The sequence below is a fragment of the Pollicipes pollicipes genome, unplaced genomic scaffold (assembly GCF_011947565.3).
Source record: "Pollicipes pollicipes isolate AB1234 unplaced genomic scaffold, Ppol_2.1 Scaffold_4002;HRSCAF=4701_pilon_pilon_pilon, whole genome shotgun sequence".
Taxonomy (NCBI): domain Eukaryota; kingdom Metazoa; phylum Arthropoda; class Thecostraca; order Pollicipedomorpha; family Pollicipedidae; genus Pollicipes; species Pollicipes pollicipes.
The window spans coordinates 21,129,674-21,157,231 of record NW_023596420.1 but is presented as its reverse complement, the minus strand read 5'-3'; the positions used below and the strand labels follow the sequence as shown (position 1 = coordinate 21,157,231).

The window sequence follows — 27,558 nt, the reverse complement described above, 5'->3', positions numbered from 1 at the left end:
CCGACTACGGCGGAGGCGCAACAGGACATGTCCAGCGCACGAGGCGCTGGATCAGGGGTGGGGGTGGGGAGGGGCCGCCAGCACCTCTCCGACTACGGCGGAGGCGCAACAGGACATGTCCAGCGCACGAGGCGCTGGATCAGGGTGGAGGTGGGGAGGGGCCGCCAGCACCTCTCCGACTACGGCGGAGGCGCAACAGGACATGTCCAGCGCACGAGGCGCTGGATCAGGGGTGGGGGTGGGGAGGGGCCGCCAGCACCTCTCCGACTACGGCGGAGGCGCAACAGGACATGTCCAGCGCACGAGACGCTAGGTCACGGGGGGAGGCGGAGAGGGGCCGCCAGCACCTCTCCGGCTACGGCAGAGGTAGTGCGAGGCATGTTTCACCACGGCAAGACGACATCGGACTGCCGACATCTGCACGCGATCCAGATGTCGTCAGTCCGGACCCTCCATCTGCTTTCATGCCGTTTGTTCAGGGGCAGTTTGGTTGTCCTTTCTCCAAGGAGAGATGTCGGATAATTTCCGAAGTGTAACGTGCATGAAGTCCAGGTTTGTCCTGTGCAATGCAGACCAGCGATATTTTTTATTAGACCTTCGTGCAAAGCACCAGCGCTTACGCCGTTGCGGGGCCTACGCCGATACGATATCTTTATGGTCGTTCACGTAGTCACGTGATCGGTATGATCCGCTGGACCCACGTGGTCGATGCAATTTTTACAAGAAAATATGAATATACGTTACCACGACGGGCCATTGCGGCCTTCTTCAAGCACGACACGAGGTAATGATTTTCCGAATCACCGATCCTAGGGCTGATCTTGAGAATTCATTGGTGCATCGCTCTTCCTTGGTAATAAACACGTCGAAACTTTATTGTGTTCTGGTCTCCCAGGTCCGCGTGTACCAAGCGGTGCAATGGGCGGTGCGCGACCGTGCGCGCTGCCCCGGCTCCGGATGTGTGTCTGGGCTCCTCCCGACAGGACCGTCCGGTCCGCCGCCGCCGCTGCCACCGCCGCCGCCGGACGCCCGCCCCGCGCCAGTGTTGCGCCGGCTGCCGGCGGGGGAGCGCGCGCGCGGCGGCCGACCCGACAACGCAGCCCCTGGTCTGCCGTGTGCCGGTCCGTGCCGGGCTGAGCTGGGCGGAGGCCGAACTGGTCTGGCTGGTGCTGGGGCTGAGCTGGGCGGTGATGCGAGTGAACTTTGGCTAGTGGACCTGAACTGCTTTGAACTGAGCTGCGCTGCGCCGAGTGGGGTCGAGCTGTTTGGAGCGGAGCTGGGACATTGCGCTTGGGGCTGAACTGTATCGAATGGAGCTGAACTGTTCCGAGGACGCTGAGCTGGCGTGAGACGAACGAGCGAGCTGACGACAGCAGTCAGCTGCGAGCCAGTACCAGCAGCACCGCGGCTCGGGTAGCCGCGCCACCGAGCTACGTGGACTGCGCTGAGCCACGGGAGCAAAGCTGGGCTGAACTGAGCGAGCTGAGCTGCGCTGAGCTGAGCTGAGCTAAACTGAGCTGAGCTAAGCCGAGCTACACCACCCCGTGATCGCGTGTTGGGGGCGAGTGCGGGGATCGGCGCCCTGACCGCAGCAGACCTCTGCCGCAGGTGAGCTAATGATCTCAGCACGGCGCCAATGATCTCAGCACGGCGTGACCGGTCCGCTGCCCACCTGCATCAGCATCGCCCGACGTCGAGCTGTCGGTCGCGCCGGCAGGGATTCGGGATAAGCTGTGTGTCAGCCGACCAGCGGTTGTTGCGACGGGTGCAGCTCGGCCGGAAATGTCCATTGTTCCGACGTTTGGGGGAGGCGAAGGTCAAATAATTTTTCTTTAAATGTTCTCCAGTCTTAAGCGCACGAGTGCCACCCAACCGAATTCCAATCAGAAAAGCCGGAAAACTGGGACAGGACTGCGGAAACAAGGAAATTGCCTTCAAACGATTTTATCAGTTAATTCTTGTAATAACGTACAGGAAATGGTTTCGTCAATGTAGCAGACACTGTATCTGGGTTGAACACATCTGCACAGCTCTCTTAAGGACAGTTTTTCTCCCATTAAGACCGGCGTATAGGATCTCTGCCGCGAAGAAATGTACTCAAATGTCAAACACCGGTCGTCCAGCGCCTTATCTGGCCTGAAGCGCACTGCAAAGGCCGGCGTTCCGTGCAGCCAGGTGTAAGCCGTCGTGCGGCCGGCTGGAGCTGGCGCGGCGCGGCTGTACACGGTCGGGCAGCACCTGGCGCGCGCCACCGCCGGCCCTCCCGCAGTGCCGTGCTCCTGCTGTCGGTGCGACCGAGGCGGTCACGAAAGTCCGGCCAGGCGTGAAAGCTGAAAGCCTGCGAACGTGCTGCAGGACAAGTCAGAGGTGTCAGCCGTGCGCGAGAATATGGGCGGTGTCAGAAGAGGGTCCATGTTAGGGATGCTGGTGTCAGGGTGCTGAAACGAAGTGATCTGCAGCCGCTTGAAGCGGTGTTAAAAGCTAATGCGATGGCTTACATATCTTCAGTTTAGGCGGTAATTCATATGAAGCCACCAACATGTCTCATATGCTTGTGGCAATAATATGTGGCTGATCGACTGTGAGAATAATCAGAGGACGATGAGATATAGCCTGCATAGTTCCGGCGTTCTCGCAAGCAAGGCCAGGATAGGTTCGCGAAGTTGAAATATAATGTGAGCCATCACGAGGAACGTTCGAAGATGCATCACGGCCTCTGGTTCGCTGCATCGGCTAGTTTATAGTCTGGGCTGAGTGTTTGGCTTTGTTTTTCTCCAAGGAAAGCACTAAAGGTGGCCAAACAGGCTGCTTAATTGGATTCCCGATTTTTTCCCCTCGTTGAATGAGATCAAACAGCTTGCACGTGGAATTCCAACGAGTTTACACAGTTTAACTGCATTGCAAGAAACAGCTCAACCGCTGTGGTTTAGTTGTTTAAACACAAAGCATACCGCTAAGCCATTTGGATTACATGACAAGTTGAGTGGTTAGGAGAGACTACGTGCCAACATTTAAAGGATTTGATGTGGAGGTTCTGGCTTGTTGTTTGCGGCCCCTCGCTTTTGATGGCATTACATATGATGCCTTCTTATTTTGTGGGTGCAGGTATGCTTGTTAACTTTGTCCCCTCACATATTTATTCAACATTTATCCAAAACTTCAGGTATCTATCCAGATATTAAGATTTTGATAATTGGGCAAAAACAGCGCGTGAAGACCGGGCTACTCCATGGCTGCTTTCCACCTGGTTAAAGCGTCTTTCCGTGCTATCACCCGAAATCGGGCGAGATTGAAGACACAATATGGACACGTCGTGACCCCAGCCCTGTGCTCTCTCCACTCTGTCAACTCAGCGATCCATTGGCGGCCTGCGGCTGACAGCCTGGCCTTGAGACATGCATCACGCCTGTGCAGCTCGCCAGACAAAGCATGATGTCGTGTGGACAACCAGTGCCGGACATTGTTGGCGGACACGACGTTGTAAGGCGTTCATGCGCGGGGCGAAACCGCTGGGGCCCGAAAGCTGCGTGGATGTCGTGCGCGAGCATATACAGATATGGGGAAGGCATGGCTGCGACCGCTGACGGGCCATGTTTGCTTCGTTTCGTTCTTTTCCACCGAGAGCTTCCGTTTTCCACTGAGAGTGCAATGGAGCTTCGTGCACTGCGGGGATTCAAGAGCCGGCAACCAAATGTCCTCTGGCAGTGCGTCAACGACGCCGCTTTGATGTGGATTTTTTGCCTGCACAGAGATTGCTGGTGATCTCAACAGGTTTTTAGCCGGACTCGACGCTTGGACGCAGGCAGCAGGAACTCGCACTGTGACAGGGCCTCCGCACCCTGTCACATAGGCAGATACACGGGCAGGCGGCAGATTTCCTCTGGTCGAGGATTGGGTCCCCGTACACATAATGTGCCCTTGCACAGCCTCACAGAACTCCCAGCAGCCGTGGGGCGCGTCGCAGACGGCGCGACTCGGCCCAACGCACTACTGGCTGACTAATTTCATGAGATCGCTCAGGTTTTCATGCCGCAATACCAAAAGTGCCGGAGCATTTTGGCACAGCGATGGCGCGTTGTGAGAGGGAACCCCCTTGGTTCGACACGAAGCCGCCAGAGGACCCCGAGTTCCTCAGCATGATTGCCGTTTGAGAACTTTGCTCAGATCGCGCGCGCAGAGCAGCAAGCGCCAATCACAGGGGCGCTCTGCCTGCGAGTCTGAGAAATTTGGTCACGCTGTACCCCCGGTGGAATACACGCCCGTCACGCCAATGTGCGTGGCGTCAAGCAGGCGTCAATAACGGCGTCCAAGCGCATCATTTTAATTGGTGCGCCCAATGATGACTGGCACTTCCGGGCTCACGATAATTTGGCGCCGTCGGCTGAGCGCGGGCACGATTGATACAAATGAACTGGCCTGCTTCGGTGGAGGAGCTGCTGTGGGTGGTACCGGGTCGGCCCCGTCGGACTGAAGGGGCGGGGGTGGCTTGTCGCGTCATTAGTCGTCGTAAACGCGGCAGAACCCCAATACTGGACGGAAGCGTCAATGCGAAAATGATGGATAATATATATGTTTTGTTAGGCTGGTTGCATGCGGCCCTCCACCATTTTAACGTTTTGTTTACGAGCCGTGATGGGTCATAATGTGATTTGATAGAAGTTCACTGCCATGAAGTGAGACGGGAACGTTATACAAGAACAGAGAACGTTATGCAAGAAATCATGAAATACGAAGACGAAGCAGAGGTACCTGGTAACACGTGATCACCGTGCGAAGTAAAAACATCGCAAGAATGCTCGTCTTATCTCATCCTTATCTAAGGAAGAAAACACTGATGGCTTTATCTTAACGTTGACAAGACGGAGCTAAGCCGAAAGTCATACGTTTACGATTGCGGCGAGTTCCTGTCTGGGTCTGGCGCTCTCCGCGCGCGCGTCTGCCCGCGCCGGTGCACGCTCTGGCAGTACGCGCACTGATTGGCCAGCGTCGGACCGATTCCGGTCCGGCGGTGCGGCGCCAACGTATCTTCAAATCAAACATCGTTTTTTACTCTGCAGCCAGTGGCGCGATAAGCCGACAAGTGTTTGGACACGGCTCATTAGCTCTGCGAACGCACGTCACAGCAGTTGCCCCGTTACCAGTGTGTCCGGCGCTGAGGCTCGCCTGAGCCGTGCAGTCAGGCCACCAGACACTCCTTGCGTTTCTGCGGTGAGGGTGGGGCCGGCTCGGTGTTTCTGGCGGGTCACAACCGCCCAGGGTGGCCTGGAGGGTGGGGAGGGGGATGTTGCTTGACGTTGAGTTACAATCCACGCTGCTCGCTTTGGAACCACGATTTTCCCTTGCCTGTAGCCAGTGACCGCAGCAGACGGAATCAGAAAGATAATTGGGCAATTCATTCGGAAGGGACCACTGGACAAACGTTTGCACGTTGGGTGTGGTCCGTTGTGCCAAAGTGAAGACCAGCAGTGTCTATAATAAAATGGAACGTTGCCAACTTATGCGCATTGTTTCGCTTGTTTGCCTCGTCGCTGAACCGAAGAGGCGAGCAAGTTTGAAGTTTTCCTTCACAAGCCTCAATAATACCCCCATGAGAACACGAGTGCCGCCGGCCGCCCGCCGCTCCCCGGCCCGCCTGCCTGCCGTCTCGACCAATCACGTCCGTCCCCGGTCGGCAGGTGCTATTGACCTGCGTGTTTGTACCCGGTTGGTCGTTAGTACCGCGATAAGCTCCTGCCGAATGACACCTGATACCGCCTTATCGCTTCGACGATGGCGCGCCAATTTGTCGCCGACGCCAGCGATGGCGAAATCGGCCAATAATGGTCATTGCGGAAGCGTTTGGACTTCACGAAATGTCACGGATTTGCAGAGCGACAAAATAGTTTTTTACAGATGCGCGCTGACGCCCAAGTTCAACAGTTGAATTTAAAACGACTTACAAGCACGCCGCTGCGTAAACTAACTGCAGTTCGTGGATCGTAATGTTATGATCGCATGGACGTTCGTATTCCAAACATGGCCGACTGAGCGTGTGCTGCAGCCGCAATCACGTCATCACGTCTTTGCTAGACCCGCTCCGAACCCTGCCTGACGCGTGTACCGCAGCCGCTCTCACGCCATCACGTCGTTGCTAGACCCGCTGCGAACCCTGCCTGACGCGTGTACTGCAGCCACTCTCACGTCATCACATCACCGCCAGACCCGCTGCGAACCCTGCCTGACGCGTGTTTCAGGGGATGACCGGTCCAACCTGCTAGATCCGAGCAGGCCAGCCGTTCGGGTCGACCCAGCGGCAGGCGAGGAGCCGTGTACGGAGGTCCGTGCGTCTCTCCGTCAGCGCGGAGCTCTAGCGCTGCTGTCCCGGCACGCTTGAGCCCACCGCCTGCTCCCGGTGCCAGCAGGCGGTGCATCGCCGCTGCCTCCGCGCCCGGGGCCCGGCTGGAGGTCGGCACAGGTCCGCCGCGTCCGGCGGACCGCGGCGCTCGGTGCGCTCCGAGAAGTCGCCATGCTGCTGCGAGTGATGCTGCTGTTGCTGGCCGCCGCGCCGTGGTCCTTGGCTGACCTGGACACGACAAGTGAGTCACTCACGTGTTCACACATGTGTCTATAGAGGTGCCAGTGTGCGCGCCCCCGGTGTGACAGCTTGTAGCGGACTACCCATGGGTGTCGCCGCCGGATTAGCGCCTTAGAAGCATGTCGAGCCCTGCAAACCTACTGTGCCACCCGTTGTTGTGAAGTCCAAGGCTGTTGATAGCTTGGTTGACCTGCAACGGAAGCCGTTGCGGAAATCGTTGCCCTGTAATGTATGCCGTCTACAGCACGCTTTGAGGCTCCGATTGCAATAACACGTAAGGCGGCCTACTGTCGACGGACGCTCCAAAGTTTTTTCCCCACAATCCTCGGAGGCCGTCACAGCTTCAAAGTTTGCCTATTACAGCCGCGTTGCTCACCAGAATAACGCCGGGATCGCCTTTAACTCCGACAGCGTCTACGCTCTGTTTTTTAATGTTTGATCCAATCTTTGAGTGTTCCAAAATGGCGGCGGCAACTTTGTGCCAGCTTCTGTCGGGTGTGACAGTTGTAAAACTTGCTTCCTGAATCCTACTGCCGTCTGGGCGCTTGCGACTGACAGAAAACGCCCGTCGTCTGCCGGCACTGCACTGGCGTGGTCTCAGAGAGTCAACGTGTGTCGCCATTGCCTGTCACTTGCAGCCTCTCGCCACTGGCCATCGGCGCCGGAGCCGGGGCCCGCTGTCGATCCCCGAAGGCCGATGGGCGGATACGGTGCGGGCTCCGACGCGCCGGCTGGCCGCTGCCCGATGGCGATATTGTCAGCGTCTTCAGTCGTCTGGGCGTCACCGAAACGGCACGGCGGCATGCGCGGGACATCCATCTCGAATGCCTAACCCGATATACCTGCCCTCTGAGCTCGGTCACATAAAAGGAAATCCGGCCGCCGCCGCGGTGCCACGCTCTCTGCGCCTGATCTCGTTTTCACCGAGTCGCGACGCCGTATGCATCGGCTATCTCGGCGGTCTCCTCGGCGACCTGCTTTGGGAATATCGAGCCGCCTCGTTGGGGGCCTCTCAGCAGCATCTATCTAGAGACGATGGACTATTAGCGCCGGTCTGACTTGTGCCACGCGTCCACTACATATGACCACCATTATTTCCCGCTGCATAACAGTTTAAGTAGCACATCTAACTGCATTCTAATAATAATGATGATCGATGGTCCAGCCATTATTTTTAAGAACTATCAATAATCCATAAATTAAATCAAATAACTCATTGCCTTTAATTGGCTTTGGTACGCCATCGCTCGAAGCGCGCTCCATCCCTATTCATCGGCCGCTCCAAGCAGAAGCCGCTGCCGGCTGCGAGCTAGGCGCGCCGTTCTGCTGTGCGCCGGCAGACGCCAGCGCTGGCACGGTGCCAGGGCAGGTGACCGCGTCCGGCGCGTGCTGCCGAGCATCAGCCGGGTCAGCCGGCGGCGCCTCTGATCTGCCGCTTTGAAGCGGCCGGTCCGAGTAAAATAGGCGTCGACAGCTCGAGGGTCCGACCGACACGTGAGGTGTTCGATTAAAACTCGGCGCCGGATGTGACTCGTACGTGTCGGGGAGCCTAGCTGACATGAGACGTGTCAGCGCCAGCTGCTACCGAGCGCTGCGCAGCTCGGCCGACAGACTCATTCAGAAACAGCGCGGTGTTCGAGCGGCATAAGGGCTGAGAACTATTTACTTAGCACCGGTGACGGACACACGCAGCCGTACGAGGACTCGCAAGGTGTATCGTGTCTTGAAGAAGTTTTTTCCGCTAGTGAGGCTGTCTGAAAGTCGACGTGGTGGAGAGCAGCGATCCTCACCATACAGGTTGTGATGGCAAGGTACGACTCAAAACAACGATTCTCCCAATCGGTCCCAATTTGTGAATCGGTGGTTGGTGGGTGTACATAAGTGTGTTCCACTGCAGAAATGCCCCTTGCCACTCTGCCAGGACCATGCATCTCAAGTGGTTTTCCAGTCGTGAGAAGTCCTACGTTGTAAGGTTACGACCACAACCAAAGTCGCGCGGTTCTTACACCAGTTTGTAGAGGTGGCCAGAGTGCATGAAGACTAGAAATGATCCCGCTGTCGTGCAATTACTCTTCACGCAGCGGGCGTCAAAATCAGCTTCCATTCCCATGACGTCCGCGGCTGTGGCGACGGGCATATCATTGCGTTGTTGTCAGTTGGTCACTGAGCGCTGGCCAGTGCTCGGTTTGGCCGCTGATTATGGTGGTGAAAAATGCGCCAGCCAAATGCTTGGTTAGTTGTGCACTGACCACTTTTGGCCGGCTGGCGGCTTGTACCGTAGTTGACTGGTTCTGGAGTCTGGGTCGGTGCCCGTGGATCCAGCGCTGGATCCAGCATTTTAGAGCAAGCATTTCCTGGTCGGGTCAGCACTTGCACAATGCACAAGTTATGTTCTGGATAACACTCACGTCTCCAACCTGGACGCGTCAGGGTACGGCTGAATATGTAAAAGCTTTCTGAATTATCAAAGCGCCAAGCCCGACACGTCAGAAATGGGCTGATTTTACAAAAAAAAAACCTGACTAGCCTTCCACGGCGAGAGGTGTTTGGTGTCCGGTATTACCTTAAGGATAGTTGTTTGCCGTTGCCTCGTGTCAACATTGCAAGAGAAGTTCACTGTTCTGACAGGGCTGAGAGCGACCTTTCTTCAGGCCCCGGGCCTCGGCTGCCTCACCTGGCCTGTGTGACCTCGCCTTTCCCCGCAGCAGCGGTGTGAGCGGCGGTTTAGCGGCGCTGCACGCCGCATTGCTCCCCGTTCCGTTCACACGCCGCCGAGAGCGAGGCGTGAGAACGGAACTGACACCTTGCGACGGACCACTGAGCTGGGGAAAAGTCTGTCGAGTGGCGCCGTGTTTCGTTTACCGTCATTGCTTCACGAAAAACCTTTTGGGCGAGACGACAAACATTTAAATTTTCAACCTTAGAAGACTCGCGGATGTGCGCGTTTCGGTACGCTATTCATCTTTGAAATCCCAGTTGACCTCTTCGACCCAAAGTTTTCTCAGTTGTAGCTTGGCATCAGCTCAAGAGAGCAGCTTGCTGGCATTTGCAGCAAACTTCGAAGTTTGCGTTCGCATAAAAGCAACTAGTAGTTCGGAGCAGGTTCTGGGTAGCATGCGGCAATTTACCGCGGCCGTGCAGTTTCAACGAACGATCTTCCGTGATATCTAATGGCATTCCTAGAAACCCTCTGTCTTGGGAAATGCTTGTAACGGAGTTTCCAAGATTTTAAGCCAATGCCGGGGCTGGAAAAGACGCGCAAAGGAAATTTGATGTTGATTGCTTCTGGGCCTTAATTGAACTGGTGTATTACCGCCTGGTAAATGCTATCGTTGCCATTCTATCAATGCGTTGGAAGTCGCCGACTGTCAGAATCTGTTGTTGGCCGCTGAAGTAAAATCACGAAAATCTCCTAATTATGCCTTAAAAGGTATGCCTTGTTATCCGTGTACCCACTTCACATAGGAGCCGCTTTCTCTAGATATTCGTAAGCGTTCCGTGTTAGGTAATGATGGATGTTGTGTCGGTAATGTGACTAACTGATGATAAGGACCAATCAGAGGCCGCTGTACGCGTTAATTACCAGTCGCCGGCAGCAGTGCCACCCAGCTACAAACACACCGATACACAGGCAATCGTGACATCTTCTTATGACGTGCATCGCCAGATAGTCAGGGCTCAGACGGCTAGAACCGTCAGGAGTTGACCAGAGGAAGCAGAGCAATCCGCAAGCGTGCAACACTCTGTGCTTGCGCCTCACTTCGACGCACTCTGTCCAAGAAAGTGGTGAGACGGACATACCGGGCTGCATCCCAGTAAAGGAAAAATCGTGTTTCTCCCATGTACATCTATTCAAGGTGGCTTTGGCATCTCCGAGGTCTTTCAACTGATCAGCCCATTAACGTTCCATTAATTGTCTCTTTGGGCTACAGCTCGTTAACGGCAAACTAGATCACGGGCAGTAGCTGCCATTGTCTTCATTTCGTTCGGGGAGGGTCGGGCATTCTCCCTGCTAAGGAAGCTGTCTAGATTTCATAAGAAAATGCAAATGATGACGATAAATGAGGGCAAGTCAATTGGCCTGTCCGTCATTTTTCAACCCAATAGGTCCTGCCGCCACAGAGGCGCCTGGGGTGAACCCTCGGTCCAGAACACATCGTTCCGACCCGATCCAATCCACGTGCCATGTCCGTCAGCGGCGGCGGCGCCTCCCGTCCATTCACGGCACCGGTGGGAACGGTGGGGCGCGTGCCACCGCCCTCCGAGGGTGGAGCGGGAGCGATCAGAGTCCGGTCGCGGACCTGGGAAGGGGCCCCAGAGATCCCCATGACTGAACCCGCCCTCGAACGCGTGCGTCGCCCGGAGTCGCCTTCTGGAGGAGAGTGGCCCGCACTGGCTTGCGGTCATTTTCCCATTCGTAGAGCGGACACCTGGGCTAGTTCCCAAACCAAACGGACCCCCGGTACGGTCCCCCCTTCGTCCCAATCCGGCCATTCTCACCGTTCTCCTGGGACGCTCCCCGTTCGGAATCACCGCCAGCTGAGGCCGTCCCTGGCGCGGCCCAGCCGTCTCCGGGGACGCACACCCCCGGCCGTGGTCACCCTCGCGCCGCGGTCAGGCCCTGGGCGACGGTCGATGCGGGCCCACGTGTCGGACAGCGGTGCTGACCAGCGCCCGCGCCCGCCAGGCTAACGGCAAGACCAGGTGGATGGCGCTGCTGGCTGCAGTCGGTCGTTCCCGCCGCACGGGTTTTCCAGCAGTTTTCGAGCTGGTAGCCGACTGTGGTCATGCACTTCGTTCGGTTTGCGGATTGTCACGAATTCGAGTCAGCTCTGTGTCAAGTTTGTCTCGGTTCTGTGACGAACACGAATTCGACTCTGTTCTATGACGATCACGAATCCGATTAAGTTCTGTAATGAGCACGAACTAGGCTCTGCTCCGGCTCGACTCGACTGGCTGCCACGACTACATCCACGCTCTCTGACAGTCGCAAACCCGGCTCAGACCTGCGGAGACTGGCGCGGATCCGGTCCGCGTCCGTGACGGATGTATCTCGCGCCGTTCTGCTGTGGGACCGTCCGCTTGCGGTACGTGTTTCGCTGCTGAAGATACGCAAACATGACCGAACCTCGCATTCCTGTCGTTTAAGCGTGACAGGTATGCTGATAATTGAGGTGATTAGCGTTCCGGTGTCAGTGTCTGCTGACGGATGTCGTCTGTCAGCCCGACTGACCCACCGACTGGCCGGGGGGAGCCAGTGGCCTGCCCCAAATCACCATACGCTGCCCACACATATACAAACCGCCACCGAAAAACGCCGCCCTGCCGTAATCCGCGCGGCGGGCGTGCCTTCACGCACGCGGACTGCCGTCAAAGGCCTTCGTCAGATCAAGAAAAGAGGCATCGGCGGCACCGTCGTTATGACCGGGAGGGTCGCCTAATGGTCGGGGATCGCTGGGCGACTGCCGTCTCCCGCTCGATCTGATTATTCCGAGCAGGGGTGCGCCCCAGAGGGGAGACGAGGGCGACACTCGCGGCAAATCGCTGACTGGTGACGCTGAGTCACTGCGCAGAGCGGGGACGTCCGCCTGCCGGCCGCTGGCTGCAGCCAGCAGGAACTCGCTGATTTTTACCCGCTGAAACCACAATCCTCGGCCAGGGCATTCATCCCGGCGCACTTTTCGGTCGGCGCGGCGGGCATTAGCACCGAGGGGGCAGTCGTGTGGACGTCCGCTTGCGGTGACATCACCATGGGGAGCAGCGCGACCCGTGACGCGCCGGCGGCCCACACGCCGCTGGCCGCCGGCGAAATGTGAATTATGGCGACGGGAAGATACAAAACCGCGGGGAGCGGCAACATTAACCGATCCCATGCGGGTAGGGGTGATGTATAACGCTCAAATTGCACCGCGGTTCGCTCGTTTCACAATAAAACCTCATTACGTGGCAGCTCGCCGGCGCGGAAAACATGCGTGCCGTCGGCCGACCCGGTGATAAATTTTCACGGTAATACCTCTGCACGGCGCTGAATGGTGCTCCAGCTGCGCGACCGCGGGAGGGGCATTCCTCTTGGCGCGGGGCGACGACGCGGGCCGTCCCGGTGTCACACCTGGGGTCACTGGAACGAGCTGCCCCGGCCGAACGGACTGGGGACCGCAGCCTCGGGGGCAACAAGGCGCTGGTCGATGTCACAGCAGGGCTCAAGTTTAGCTCCTTTCCCCTCCCCCTTCCCTCGCTTTGGATAACACTAGGACGGACGATCCTGCGGTTGCAAAACGGAGCTCAGCCCATTCCCGGGGGCGAGCACCTCTCCCCTCCCGCCCCGCCCCGGTCGAATATGCATTGAACCCGTTCAGCACTCTTCAGTCCGCCTTCCCGCTGATTCTGCCGGTGTGCCGGCCGGTGGGCGGAGGTGACATCTCCCCTCCCCCACCGTGGCTCAGATTCCCAGCCAGTCGCGGTGGCGGCCAAGGTAGCACCGGAATGCCACACATCCGCCCCGTGTGTGAGGAGACGCCGCCAGCGACGGGACGGCCGCGCAAACAGGCTGTCGCCCGCCGTCCGGTCCCCATGCTGGCTCCCGCGTCTCCTCGGTGTGAAGCGTCGGGGATCGTGGGTAGGCAGTGGGGAAAAGTGCTCGGTTGTCGCCCCAGTAGTCCAGTTGGGAAATCGTTGTATGCGCGAGTCCATTGCAGGATACATTTTGTATAATCAGCTGGGGATCTGATCCAGGTTAAAATAGCTACAGCTACTCCCACTTTCAGGTTCGGTCGAACTTGTCAACGGATGTGACATGCTTCTGTTTAGAAGTTCGTGGGTCTGGCAGCAAGGTTGACGTTCAGCTGGTCCTTTGTGCACCTGCGATGTGGGATGGCGCCCTGCATGGCACTCGTGTGATTCGTTTTTGTTGGTCAATGGTCGATTGGCCCGGAGACTGGCGCCACCGCAGACCGACCGTGTCATGTCAGGACGTAACTTGCCAAAATTTTTAGTGAGATTTCCTTCAAACGGGAAATACTCAGCTGAAATGTTTTCAGGGTCTTCGACAAAAACTCCGTTTCACAAGGCTCTGGCCCCAAAGCTGTACCATTTCAAATTCGGGAACAATGCCCATAACAAAGAATTCACATGCGATCTATTCAATGAGCGGCATCTGAAAAATGGCGATACCATGCTACTGAGAACATCTCCCTACGCTGGCCTCGAGCTTGCCAGCGGCGCGCCGGTTTTGGGGCCCGTCCGCGGCACCGCGGGGTCCTCGTCTGAGCGCCTCCGTCGACGGGCGGTCCGCCGTCGTTATCGACGACGTCCGGGTGGCGGGGAATTTGCTGGGCCAGGCCGCCGTGTCAGTCGGCTGAGCCCCGGTGGCGACACGTGCTGCTGGCGGGTCACGTCAGCCGAGACAGGGCCGGCGACTGGGGGACAGCGGTGTCGGCCTGAACACATCAGCCGAGACAGGGCCGGCGGCTGGGGACAGTGGTGTCGGCCTGAACACGTCAGCCGAGACAGGGCCGGCGGCTGGGGACAGCGGTGTTGGCCTGAACACGTCAGCCGAGACAGGGCCGGCGGCTGGGGGACAGTGGTGTCGGCCTGAACACGTCAGCCGAGACAGGGCCGGCGGCTGGGGGACAGCGGTGACGGCCTGAACGCGTCAGCCGAGACAGGGCTGGCGGCTGGGGACAGCGGTGTCGGCCTGAACACGTCAGCCGAGACAGGGCCGGCGGCTGGGGGACAGTGGTATCGGCCTGAACACGTCAGCCGAGACAGGGCCGGCGGCTGGGGGACGGCGGAGCTGACCTGGGTATGTCAGCCAAGACGCGTTTGACGGTCCAGGGTCAGTGGTCCTGACCTGAGCACTTCTGCATTCCGAGCATGACTGAAGTTCTAAGGATGGACCATCCATTGCCATGCCACATTACAGCCACGCTAGTCTCTAGCCTGGCTGCAGTTGCAGCGCAAGTAGTGCCTACACACTTCTAACGGTCTTCACGAATGCGTGTAGCACTTCCGCACCTGTTCCTAATACGCCCTTGGCAGGTTAGTGCCGCCATGTTCAACACGGGTGTGCGGGATTAGCAGGGGGCGCCCGATGCAGCGTAATACATTCGGACCGTCACACTTACAAGTGACCCTATCATCATCAAACTGTGGCGCTGCCTGTTCCACAGAGCCGGGTTAAGTCTTGGATTACGGGGACGGCGTCGTTCTTGAGAAGTCGCGCCATCTATTGCGCCGCCGACGAGCTGGCCGTCGCGCCTCGGATCGTATTCCACCTGTTATGCGCACGAGTCATGATCATCCCGCTGATGAACGGCTGCCAGGCAATCGTCCGTCACCTTTACCACCCGTCTGGCTGCCAAGAACGCCTGGCGCTATTTACATGGTCGGCGTGTCGGCTGTCGTGCGGCTTTTAGTAGCTGTCCTCTATTCGAAAAATCCCACCTCGATACCTCCCAGCGCAGATTTGTTTTGATAGATGACGCCGGCGGAGAATTTTCGTCAGCGGTAACGGCCTGCTGGTGACAAATGGCGGCAGGCGTCGAGCGGAGACGCATTCGCAGCGCGGAGCAGTGCCACCGCCAGCTGCCGCCCACCGGCGACCGGTGCCAGAGGTCAGCGGCGCGGCGGCCGGGCGGACGGCGCAGGGGCGGGTCAGGCGCAGCGGGGCATGACGCCGGCGCCGACACGCCGGATGTGCGGCCAGACTGCCCGCCCGGCAGCCGGCCTGGCGCGTCGGTGGCCCGCGCGAAGCAGTCCAGTGGCACGGTCGGGGATGCGCCGGTCCAGTGAGCAGTCTAGAGTCACGGTCGGGGATGTGCCGGTCCAGTGAGCAGTCCAGAGTCACGGCCGGGGATGTGCCGGTCCAGTGAGCAGTCTAGAGCCACGGCCGGGGATGCACCGGTCCGATGAGCAGTCCAGAGCCACGGCCGGGGATACCCCGGTCCGATGGATTGTTGCTGGAGCTCTTCTTCGCGTTCGGCGACTCTGCAGAAAACCTTGCTGCGTTGTCTGCAACGTTTGCTTGCATTCGCTTTCGTTTTAGGCGAAGACTACCAGTTGACTTAATTTCTGGATATGGAAATACTTCATCACGATATGGGCCATTCTCAGTTGTTAACTTTTGTAATTGGTATGAAATGTATTTCTTGGGTCGGTGCAAACGGACATGTGGCAAGGAAAGGACGAACGGCAAACTAATGTCGGCAAACGAACGGCAAACTAATGTCAGAATAGCAGAGCAACTGCCACCGCCAGGTGAACCGGACGTTGTTCCGTCCGGAACTGAAAGAATTGACCGCACTTCTGCCGACCTGTGACGCAGCGTTAGCGGGTGGCCCAGAGGCGCGGATGGGGCCGGCGGAGGGTGTGATGATGCTGCCACCCGTCAGACTAGCAGCGCGAGACCCGCCGGGCCCTCGCTGAATCCAGACGGCGGCGCCGCAGTCGGCTGGCCAGGACCGAAGTTTCGCGAAGAAGAATGGGGATGGTCAAGGACAAAAATCACTAAAGCTTTACCAAAGTGCGCCAAAAAATAATCGATGATTTGATTCCCTTTACTCGGAAAGTTGAGGCTGGGGCTGGAGCTCCCCAATGGAATAGGAACTGCATTACCGCAGCTGACCACTATCGCAGTCTAACAGGATGACGTGACACGATTAAGATGATTATCGGCTTAACCAGTGGTGGTTTATCTTTGAATAGGTCTATACGGAGCTAGTGACAAAAAAGGTAAGGTTACGTCAGCTGGTACCAAAGCATCTGCTTATGCCTGCACCCATCTTATCGCGTGTTTTGGTGTTGTGCCTTCCCCTCGCGTCGTTGTCTCGAACGCTTAGTTTTTGTTGATGCTAGATAACTCTACTGTCCCTAAATTTTCAGATATATTTGTTACGCACGCATTGGTACGTGTAGAGTACTATCTTGAGATGTGTGGAGAATGTGCTGCATCGGAGCGTGATAGTTGTTTGCCCGTGGCTGCTTGTGAGATGTATGGTGATGCCGAGCAGGCACACCATTTTTCCCTTCCCTTCGTTATTAGAATTATTACTTGGCGTACGTGTCCTCTGGTCGTTATCCCTTGTTTGTGGTCCTCACGGTTTCCCAGCTCAAGTCACCTGATCGCTAGTTCACTCACCCCGTGCCGTTATGCGGTACAACGCCTCACCAGTCCGACCTTGACCCGTCACTCCCTGGGCGGGAGTCACGCCCCTGAGACACTCTGGGTGTCGAAGTGGATCTGACCTCTGCCCTCTGTCCTGGCCGTCGTGACCGCCCTCCGACGGCGGCACGGGCGGGCGCTCGGCGGCGCAGTATCCGTCCCGGCGGCGAGTCGCCTCCGGGGGCCCGACAGCACCGCGGCGCGCCGGAAGCCCCGCGACTGACGTCCTGTCCCCGGAGCCTCCCACCTGGCCGACGCCCCGCCGCCCCGCCGCGCCGGGGCCTCGGGTCGGACGGAGTGGGGATGAGAGGGGGCGGTCGTCGGTGCCGACGTGGACCCCTCGTTACTGCAGCTCCGTCGACGGCCGAGCATCGACAGACGCCGCACGAGCAGCGGCGCAGACAAAGAGCGGCCTCATTAGCGTCTGTAACCGCCTCTCCCCATCCCTTTCAGCCCTCCCCTCCCCCCCCCCCCACAGCACCCACCCACACAGTGCGGGGACCAGAGCCTGCGCCGTCAGTTTTTACGTGAGCTGACACGCACATGGGTTGCTGCTCTATATTTGGCGCGGCGGAGTTTTTGAAGTCTCGACATGTGAATCCAACCGTGCTAAAAATGATCACTATAAGAGTATGCGGACAAAATGGCATTGCCGTAGGAAACTGCTATGCCGCACATGACCATGCTGCTCGGTTCTTATGATTGTAATGGTCGTTAGAAATCCATTAGAAGAGCCGTTAGTTTCTAATGTCCTCACATGACACCCCTTCCTTTGCTGTGCCGCTCTTTGTACGCGAGCTAGGGTAAATCTAACGTGCATTGTTCGCTCAGAGTCGCAAGATATATTGCTACGGAGCATCATCACGCGAGCCGTTTGTTCACAGTGCATGCGCATAAAAGCAGGCACCTGTATAATTTTGCAGATCATGTCATAAATTTGCAGTGTAAAACCGCTTGTGAAACAGCTACCGCGTACCTTTTACTGGGAATTAATTTAAAGTGGTGTATGAACATCCGGCATTAACTAAAATAATGTCAGTGTCGTGATGGTGGCCGCGGGCGGCTCTAGGATGGACTTATGCAGTGCTGTATGCCACTAACGCTTGATGGAGCTCGTTGCTCTTCCAATTAGAGTAAGTTTGCGCGTAAGGTTAAATAAAGTGCGATGGCTTTTTAACTGCACCACTTTGCATACAATTGCAGCGCTGTCCAGAGCGAGATGCATGTCAGAGATGCTTGCCTCTTTCTGCCTGATATGTTCGGATTGCATACATTAACGCCCGCCGTTTGAGCCACATGCACCAGGCGCCATCCTGCCCGTGTCTGCCCTGTCCCGAATCGGGCCGAATGACAGCCTCGGTGTCCGCTGCGCCGTTTTCTCCACTGTTTGATGCGTTTCCAATGTGATCAATCGTCGGTGGATGGTCATCAGTAGCTGTCTGCTTTCAGGCCAGCTGACTCACGTGTCAGCTGCTGAGGGCAAGACAGCTGAGCTGCCGTGTGACGTCACGCCGCCGGTGGCTGGGGACGAGCTGCGATTGGTGCTCTGGTATTACGGCACCGGCGGCACGCCGATATACACGTGAGGGACGGCGCCGGAAGCGACAATGACCTGAGTTAGCCTATTTGCGTGGAGGAGAACTGGAGGGGTTTAGTGCGTGCTTGACGCTTGCTTTTAGTCAATTGTAGATCAGTATTTTTGTATCCGGCCGTGCGTTATGCCATGAAATCCCATGCCATTTGAATGAATGACTTTGGGCTCGGGGAAGACAAGTGAAACTCAAGCTTAACCTTTGCCTTAGCTTAACATTTTCCTCGGTGAGTAGATTCCTAGTCCAAGACCATTGGAATGCTCCTTACCGTAACTTTTAAATCGCGGATGAAAAAAGTTTATTGGTCTCATTTCACCAGCGGAAGGACAATTACAATGCATAACAATGACGTTGATGTTCCATCGCGGCGGCGCGTGGACGCATTCTAACAAACCTTGTTATCGAAGCACGATTGAAATAAAACAATGCTGCAGCTCATCGCACTCTGCAAGTCACGTTTTTTTACCACCGCAGTGAACACTAAGATATTTGAAACAGATTCTTTACGCGATGCATTGCTTATTACGGCACATAGGAAAAACATATTCCGGGATACTGAAACCATGTGAGCGTAATGCTATGCTGAGCTGTTTGCATTGTCAGCTAAGGTACCATAAGTGTAGCATCATGCTAGGCAAGGCTTCCCAAACAAGGATTCGTTAGACCAGCACGGATACTGTGTAGTCTGCTCGAGGCCCGGTATTTTTACCATCGACTGCAGCGGGCAGACCAGTCCCATACCGTCGTGGGTCTGCGGCTGATTTCAGAGTCCCCCGGAGTTTTTTCCTACGCGTTTCTCTTGTCAGGAGTCTCGATGACGTGGCTCCGGGGTTACGATAAGGACGCTGGCTTTCGTTATGGCTAGCTGATGGTCTGATCTTGATTCAAAGAGGAAGGCACAAGTTGTCCGGCTGACACTCATCGCTTGTTGTTGGCATCGATCGATTCATATCGTAACGCAGTTAAGAATGACGCAGTAGAACTATCCCAATATCTTTGTTGGTTTTGTGTGGCGTAGACCTGATACCGCGTATGTATCTGTGATGCCTTACCGTTAACTTGATACGGCACAACTTTTTTCATCAGCCACATCGTGTTTTGCTTATGCGATCCTCGCTCCAGGTGCGCGCTGCCCTGAGTTGTTCGATCATTGCACGTCTTCCGACAGCTACCCTGGACCCTGTCCAGGATGATGCATTAAGCCTGCACGGAGGTGGTATTCTAGTGGCCGTATTTCACGAGATGATGGTGAGGGGCGTGCACTTGGAAATGAGCTGGGGCGCACTTCGACGTGACTGATTCGCCGCGCTCTGCTAGGATGGCACTGCCTAGCGAAGCTCAATGACGACGCTCCGTTAATGGGCCGTCGCATCATCCCGGCGCGCACATCGCTTCTCTGCGACCTGGCGGTGTGAATCTCCCAGTCCGCGTCTGCGATACAAAGCGACGCTGCCATCCGTGCATGGTCCTGAGCCCTCGCTGTCGGCAGGTATGACTCTCGCAAGAGCAGCCGGATTAGCGGCGCGCACTGGGTGGACCCCAAGCTGGACAGCAGCCGGGTGCAGTTCCACGCGGACTCCCGGCCGGCCCACCTGCGGGTCACGGCCGTGCAGCGCGAGGACCAGCGCCTGTACCGCTGCAGGGTCGACTTCCTCCACTCGCCCACCAGAAACTCGCGCGTCAACCTCACCGTCATCGGTGAGTACTGCTCGACCCCCTTCCCCTCCGTGGGGGAGCGCCGTGTATTGCGCCGCCCCCGCGCCAGAGCTGGAGACTCCGGGTCTGTCGCACACTCAAATACTGAGTCTCACCGCGCCAAACCGTTATTACAGCTGCGGGGCGCACGCTGATGAAATTACTGCGGACAGATCATATATGTCGACTTAGCACAGGAAAGTGGACGTTTTCCACGAAGTGCATTCATAACGTGGGCTGGTTTTGGCTGCCGGTGACCCGAACGCGGTGGTGCGGAATTCCGGCAGGGCGCGCCTCGCCGCCTGACCGGGCTGCTATTTCAGGGTCGACAGGCCTCAGTGACGGCATTAAGTCACATTGCCGCGGAAATGAAAATTAAACAGACGTGTATATTGTAATGTTTGTGGCATATTTATCTTTCAGAAGCTTTCGACGTAAATTTTGTCGTTAAGGTATTGATGTGTGCCGAAGATCTATATTTAAACCGACTTGCACTGTTGCATGCAGCACCTGTATTCTGAGACAGCAAAGGTTCTTTTATCTTCTTCGCTAGCTTCACCAACCTCCCACACGCATTGCACACGACGTGACCTGACCTGACCTACCGACGATGCCCACCTCCAGCTCGGGAGCCGCTGATGCTGAAGCTGATCTAAGGGATCACTCCTGATTGGGCCTGTTCACGAACTGGCGGTGTGGGCCACCTGATCACGCCTGCTGACAAGGCTCGGAGGCTCAGAGGCGCCATGTTTTCCTATATGACGCCAGACCTGCAGGAGAGGCCGGCACAACGGAAACTCCGCCGGCGTACAGCCAGCACCCAGACCGGCGCCCTGGCCCGCCGCCACGCGGCTGCGCTCTTATCTGCGCCTTATCGCGCTCGAGGGCCCGGTGGAGCTGTTGACACTCGGCCCGGATTGAACAGTGCTCTTTGCCTCCTGCAAGCGTGGGAATCACTGCCGCTCCCAGAAGTAACGAGGAAGTAATGAGCTGTGAACGATTTTTCAGCCCCAGCGATTAGTAGTTATTTTGTTAGGGGTCGTTAATGCTGCGGAAATGGAATTATGGCGTGCGAGCATTAGCGATATTGTATTTTGTTGTGGATAGTCTGAGACGTCTGTTCTGATCGGGGCAGAACAATATATCCGGGCAGACTGATAGAATTAATGTTTTCGCCGTTTACTGGCACTTTGGCAAAAAAATCGCTTATAGTTATGTTCCAGGCTCTGGTGAAAGTCTATATTAGGCCTGCTGAACTACCAATGGCTGCGTGTTATTTTCAGTCGTTCGCTCTTGAATCCAATCACAGCGGCCCGGCCGTTCTCCTCGGCCGTGCATTTGGTAATGAAACCCATTTCTCGTGGTGCAACGCTTCCGAATCCAGCCAATCACCAGCGACGAGCTCTATATGTCATGTTTCGCACTGCATGCCACTAGAGATCATTGCGGTAATCTTGTTCGGGCTCAGCCTTCCACGAGACCGAGCGAGGGCAATCAACTCCGGCAGGCGGGCACAGCTGCCTTCTTCTGTGTCCCCTTCGCGCCCCCATCCGCCGCATAAGTGTATTTCTGTCGTGAGGCCCGTCTCGCGGGCCGTATTGATTGCTGCGACCTCCCCTTTCTCTCTCCCCTTGTCGTATTTCACGGTGCGAAATTAAGGCAGTGACACATGACGATTGGGGTATGACGTAGGCTTACGTTTCAGTTGCTCAAACAGCTCAATATTGGGATGGGAAAATGGCCACACGTAGGACTTGTGTAAGGCTGAAAGCTTTGCGCAGCTCGTGCTGAATTACCACAATCACCACAGGTATGAATGGCCGCATAAAAAATAAGGCACAAGAGAGAGCCATGGCTGGTTTTATCTACAGCAGTATTTTAAAGCTCCCCCAGCTTTGCAGGGACGCGCCACAATTGCACAGCTCTTGTTGTATATATTGGAACCGTCATCGTGTGCAGGCGTCACACCGCAGTTTGCATGTGACCTATGACCGACGTTGCGCGATCCTGACGCACCCCACCTGGCAACATGAGGCTTACTCCGAGCACTGCCGCCTGACTCCGCCCGGGACCTCGTTCTGCTGAGACCAGCAGAGCCGCTGGACGCAGCCGTATTTATGCCCACGGCTTCCCCAAACTACACGGATGATGCTGTTCATTACGAATATATTGTCCGGGTCGCTGCGCGCCGCTGCTGCCGTTGGCTCAGGAATATGGAAATTTGGCCGGAAAATTCCACGCCACGCTCGTTCGTTTCCGTATTGGATTTCGTTATGGAACAGACCCGTTCCGCGCAGAAAAATGGGACGCCGTTTTGCTGTCATTATTTCATATTATTAGCTTTAGATACGGCGCATCGGTTTCCAACCACTGTTTTCTATTTTGATGTTGATCCGTTCTATGTTTTCTTGTGTTTTTACTCCCTAAGCCAACGTTTGATGCATGGTGGAACGGCCTATTTGAATTGTAAATGGCAAGCCCGTGCATTTACATAATAGTGCATTGCAGTGAGCCGAAATTCGCTTGATGTTTTTATTCAAGAGCGACTAGCAAATACTTTGATTTGGCTCAATACATCTTGCCGCTGTTCAGCTCTTCCTGTGGACTGCCCGCCGATCTCTCAATCTATAATAAAGTCCCGCCAGTTGCTCAATAAATCAGGCAGATGCCAGTGCGTCCCTGTACCTGAGCGTCCGCCGTGACTGAACCCTCCCCTCCCTCGTCCCTCCTCACCCAGCCGCCTAGTCCGGGAGAAGGCACCCATCACAGGTGACGTCTGTGTCGCACAGTGCCTCCGGGGCCTCCGGTGGTGACGGACGAGACGGGACGGGTGATCGGCAGGGGTGCCAGCTCTCGACACCGCGAGGGCCAGATGCTTCAGCTCACCTGTCGCTCCTCTGGAGGTGAGGCTGCACGCGCGCGCGGCACCCCGCCGGCGGCGCGCCCACCTCAAAGGCCGCTAGTTTTGTCGGTGCTGGTGCAGCTGTGGAGGCCCGTAAAGGAGCAGGATGTGTCACATTATTGCACCGGGGAAGACGCAGGGTGTGTCACACCACTGCACCGGGGAAGGCGCAGCGTGTGTCACCGGGGAAGGCGCAGTATATGTCACATCACTGCACCGGAGAAGGCACAGGGTGTGTCACATCACTGCACCGGGGAAGGCGCAGGGTGTGTCACACCACTGCACCGGGGAAGGCGCAGTGTGTGTCGCATCACTGCACCGGGGAAGGCTCAGGGTGTGACACATCACTACACCGGGGAAGGCGCAGTGTGTGTCACATCACTGCACCGGGGAAGGAGCAGGGTGTGTCACACCACTGCACCGGGGAGGACGCAGTGTGTGTCACATCACTGCACCGGGGAAGACGCGGGCTGTGTCACACCACTGCACCGGGGAAGGAGCAGGGTGTGTCACACCACTGCACTGGGGAAGAAGCAGGGTGTGTCACATCACTGCACCGGGGAAGGAGCAGGGTGTGTCACATCACTGCACCGGGGAAGACGCGGGCTGTGTCACACCACTGCACCCGGGAAGGAGCAGGGTGTGTCACGTCACTGCACCGGGGAAGGAGCAGGGTGTGTCACACCACTGCACCGAGGAAGGCGCAGGGTGTGTCACATCACTGCACTGGGGAAGGCCCGGGGAAGGCGCAGGATGTGTCACATCATTGCACCGGGGAAGGCGCAGGGTGTGTCACATCACTGCACCGGGGAAGGCGCAGGACGTGTCACACCACTGCACAGGGGAAGGCGCAGGACGTGTCACACCACTGCGGTGTGGACGACGGAAGGACGGTCAGCCTCGGCGCCGCAGTCCCTGCCGCCGGGGCGCATCTATCCAGCCCGGGCCCCACATGCAGATGCCAAGGAATCCGTACGAAAAGCGCGGGCAGTGTTTGCCCGTGGATCTAATGACTTGTCCTAATGGAAATTCAACTCTTTCTTTGCTTGGCCGCTCTCGGTGAGCCAACACGGTAGTCGGAAGTGCAAACTCCTCAGCGTTGACTTATTAAATGGCTGGCGCTGGCCGCCGAGATTCCGACCGATTGCGAAGCCTCCTGCAGTGACCGCGCGCCGGCGACAGGCTCCCCGCTGCCGAACGTGACCTGGTGGCGGGGCAGCGCCCTGCTGGACGGCACGTGGCAGCCGGGCGCCAACGGCTCCGTCTCCAACCAGCTGATCGCCGGGCCGCTGAGCCGGGACGACCTGGGCGCCGAGTACACGTGCTGGGCGGCGAACCACGCGCTCAGCCCGCCGCGCTCCACCACCGTCGCCATCGACATGCTGCGTGAGTCATGGCGTGCGGAGGCGACCGCGGCCGCCGGCTACGAGGCGCGGGGTGTTGATGGCGTGAGGAGGGTGAGGATGGGGCTGGTGCGCGTAAATGTCTCGACGCTGGAAGCGCTTCTGGTGCACGGTAAAGCTGTGAAATGGGCAGAGTGCAGCGCGGCGCGATGGGGCGTGTCGCTGAATGGGGTGATACGGGTACCACTCCGTTTAACTTCAGACGTTATTTTATGCCACGCGGCTGCACGGGGTTTGTGTCATGCTGGAAGCGATGTGGCAGATGTTAGGCTCCTGAGAGTCTTCGCCTTGCCGGCAGCGTTGCGACTGATCTTACTGCTTTTTTCGTCACGTGGCCATGTCGTGTTATGCCATGATTGCATGCATACCTTCCTTCAACAACGGTGATGGTTCCAGTGCGCCCGCTGAGCGTGGCTCTGCTGGGCACCAACAACCCGCTGTCCGTGGGGGTCACGTACCTGCTGACCTGTCAGAGCGCCGGGTCACGACCTGCCGCCGTCATCACCTGGTGGCTGGGCGGCCGACAGCTGAAGCTCACCAATCAGGTGAGAGTGCCGAGGGCTTTGGCAGGCGCTCGCCAGAGGCTGCCCTCCGCTGAAGTGTGCCGGGCGCTGGAATCACGACTTGTCCACTAATCCCCGATACCAACTTGTTCGTTTTGGCGTTTCCCAGGATAACGGCCTGCGACACGTCATTCGATTTGAACGTGTCCAATCACGACTTGCGGTTTCGTGACGTTTGCTTTTGCGGAGGGCGATCAGTGCTGCAATATTTTTCGCCTTTCTGGTTCTGCTATTGCCATGATCGGTGACGCCCTCGCCGCGTGACTGTTTTCAGACCAGCAGTCACGATGGCAACGTCACCACGTCGAAGGTCACACTGACACCGAAAGTTAAGGATAGCGGCCAGATAATCCGCTGTCAAGCCAGTAATCCGCACCTCAGTGACACGATCGAGGACCTGTGGCGGCTCAAGATACGGTGTAAGTGGGACAGTTTCTGGATGGTGGCCCATTCATTGGAGCTATGCGTCGGGGAAGTTGTGACTTTGGGAGCTAAGCAATGACACTAAAATGTTATTATTATTGCTAGGAACTGAGTGCAACGCATGCCGGCATTTTGGTCCGCATGATTCCTCACTCTACTGTGTGTGTTTTTGGTTTGTTTGGTTTGGTTTGCTTGTTTTTGTTTTGTTGTTTTGCTTGCTTTCGCTAGACTTTTGATCAGCCTAAGATCGGGGGCCTGTTGGCGAGCTGTCCCTGTTGGCGAGCTGTCCTGATGTCCTGTCCCTGTTGGCGAGCTGTCCTTATGTCCTGTCCCTGTCGGCGAGCTGTCCTGATGTCCTGTCCCTGTTGGCGAGCTGTCCTGATGTCCTGTCCCTGTTGGCGAGCTGTCCTGATGTCCTGTCCCTGTTGGCGAGCTGTCCTGATGTCCTGTCCCTGTTGGCGAGCTGTCCTGATGTCCTGTCCCTGCTGGCGAGCTGTCCTGATGCACCGAGGGGACAAAGAATCTCTTCTGGGCAGCTTAAGGAAGCGGACCTGACAGCGGACGGTAGCAAAATCCCCAAAATGTGTCATTTGTTTCCCGACGTCTTCTGATCACGGGTTGTGACTCACGCATGCCACGTGTGCCAATTTGAGCAAACGTTTTCTTTCCCATTTTATCGCGATCGAGCTGTCTGATTGTGAGTTTATCACCAGTGATTTCAACACTCATCACATGCATTAGTTAATGGTAGAAACGTATAGAAACATCACCTTCCCATAGACTGGAGAGGAAGGTCTTCTTACGGTGTTAATCAAATGAAGACGCCCCACGGACAAGTGTCTCCCCGCCCCCATTCGAACCAGCGCACGTGTGCTGTGTGGTTCCGCCGGCACACCGGGCCTGCCCGTAGCCTGCAGCTGTCATGCCGACAGCGGCGCCGGCTCAGAATGAAGCGTCTAGTTTCTTTGTGAGACGTGCACCTCCGTTTGGCAGACAGCAGCAATTTGCTGCTATTCATAGTGGTCTTACGCGACGCGCGGCCTGGCCGTTTGTCAAAGACATGCATTGTGTGAATCTTGCGCAGTGAGCGGTACGCTTCGGGCGTCGCGCGCCGCGCCGGCGCGACCGGCGTTTTCATTTGTGGCGCGCTGGGCACGAGGCATTGTCGTGTCTCATAGATGCTATCTCGAGCCGACATTACGCTCGTTTAGCGCTGTAAATACATCAGAGGTGGAGGGCGAGGGGCGGGGAGGCGGGGAGGCGGGGGAGGTGCGGAGGGTCGGGGCAGCACGCGCCAGTGATTTATGACCAAGGATGTGGTGCTTGAGATCCGCGCGCCCCGTACCGCCAACGCTGATTCCGATAGCACGCGATCTGACCCCAGAACGCGCTGTGACAACTTGACGGCTGAGTAGAGCGTGGACCTCTCGGGAACTTCGGAGAGAACATTTTGGCGAGCATTGGGTTCAGGGAAGGAAAACTTAGATGGGGGAGGATGCACCGTAACAGTGAAAAGTGAACGTCCTTGTGATCAGTGAACCCATGGAAGAACGTTAAGTGGCCGATAATCCCAGCGGGAGGCTGTTTGGCGATCCATTGTCCTCACGGAGGGTCTTCCGCGCTTTGTCGACCCCGCCGAATGACGTCTAGGTGACCGGTAATCTATGAACACGACTTTTGACCAGAGGATGTCTGATTTGTGCGTTGCAAGGACGATGTTAGCGATGCTAACATTAACCGCCAATAATTGGTGAGGACGCCATCACATACAGCATTTCTCGCATAATATTAGAGTGGCTGAAATACGAGGGACGATCATATCAGAAGGGATGCCTTACCGGGTGTCGATAAAATGGGGCGGTGATAAGACCCAGTGGCCGTGATAACTGATGGAACAAGAGCGGAGGCCTACAGCGGCGTGCGTTGACGTCACTGGCACGGCGTGCGCCGGTGGAGCGAGATTTGGCAGCGGTTCAGCGCAATGTTACTGATCCAAGAAAGGACGACATTGAACAGCATAAGACAGTAGATGCAAACTGCTGATACTGTTGTGGGTATGGGTGTTGCTGATCACACCCTTGATAGCATGTGTGTCACATACCCTTCCAAAGGATTTTTAGTTGTGTTATGGGTATACGGACGATGCGGGCAAACAAACGACTGCAAACTCTCCTGTAGCTCCGTATCCAGTAACTTTGGAGGCGTCCCACCTGTTATGACGGGCACAATGCTGCCATACCATCGCTT

At 56.8% G+C, this 27,558-nt stretch overlaps 1 protein-coding gene across 2 annotated transcripts in view; it reads left to right on the top strand.

The window, feature by feature from the left end:
- Nucleotides 1-1,061: 1,061 nt before the first annotated feature.
- The window catches only part of LOC119093981 (nephrin), a gene marked incomplete at its 3' end in the record, with an annotated part of 35,254 nt that continues 8,757 nt past the window's right edge, over nt 1,062-27,558 (top strand). The window contains 9 exon segments of one of the 2 annotated variants that reach the window (XM_037217024.1): nt 1,062-1,608; nt 6,234-6,575; nt 16,277-16,303; nt 18,183-18,315; nt 19,815-20,023; nt 22,810-22,923; nt 24,105-24,308; nt 24,722-24,870; nt 25,163-25,307. In XM_037217024.1, coding sequence (XP_037072919.1) covers nt 6,506-6,575; nt 16,277-16,303; nt 18,183-18,315; nt 19,815-20,023; nt 22,810-22,923; nt 24,105-24,308; nt 24,722-24,870; nt 25,163-25,307 — 1,051 coding nt within the window. 2 annotated transcript variants of the gene reach the window in all.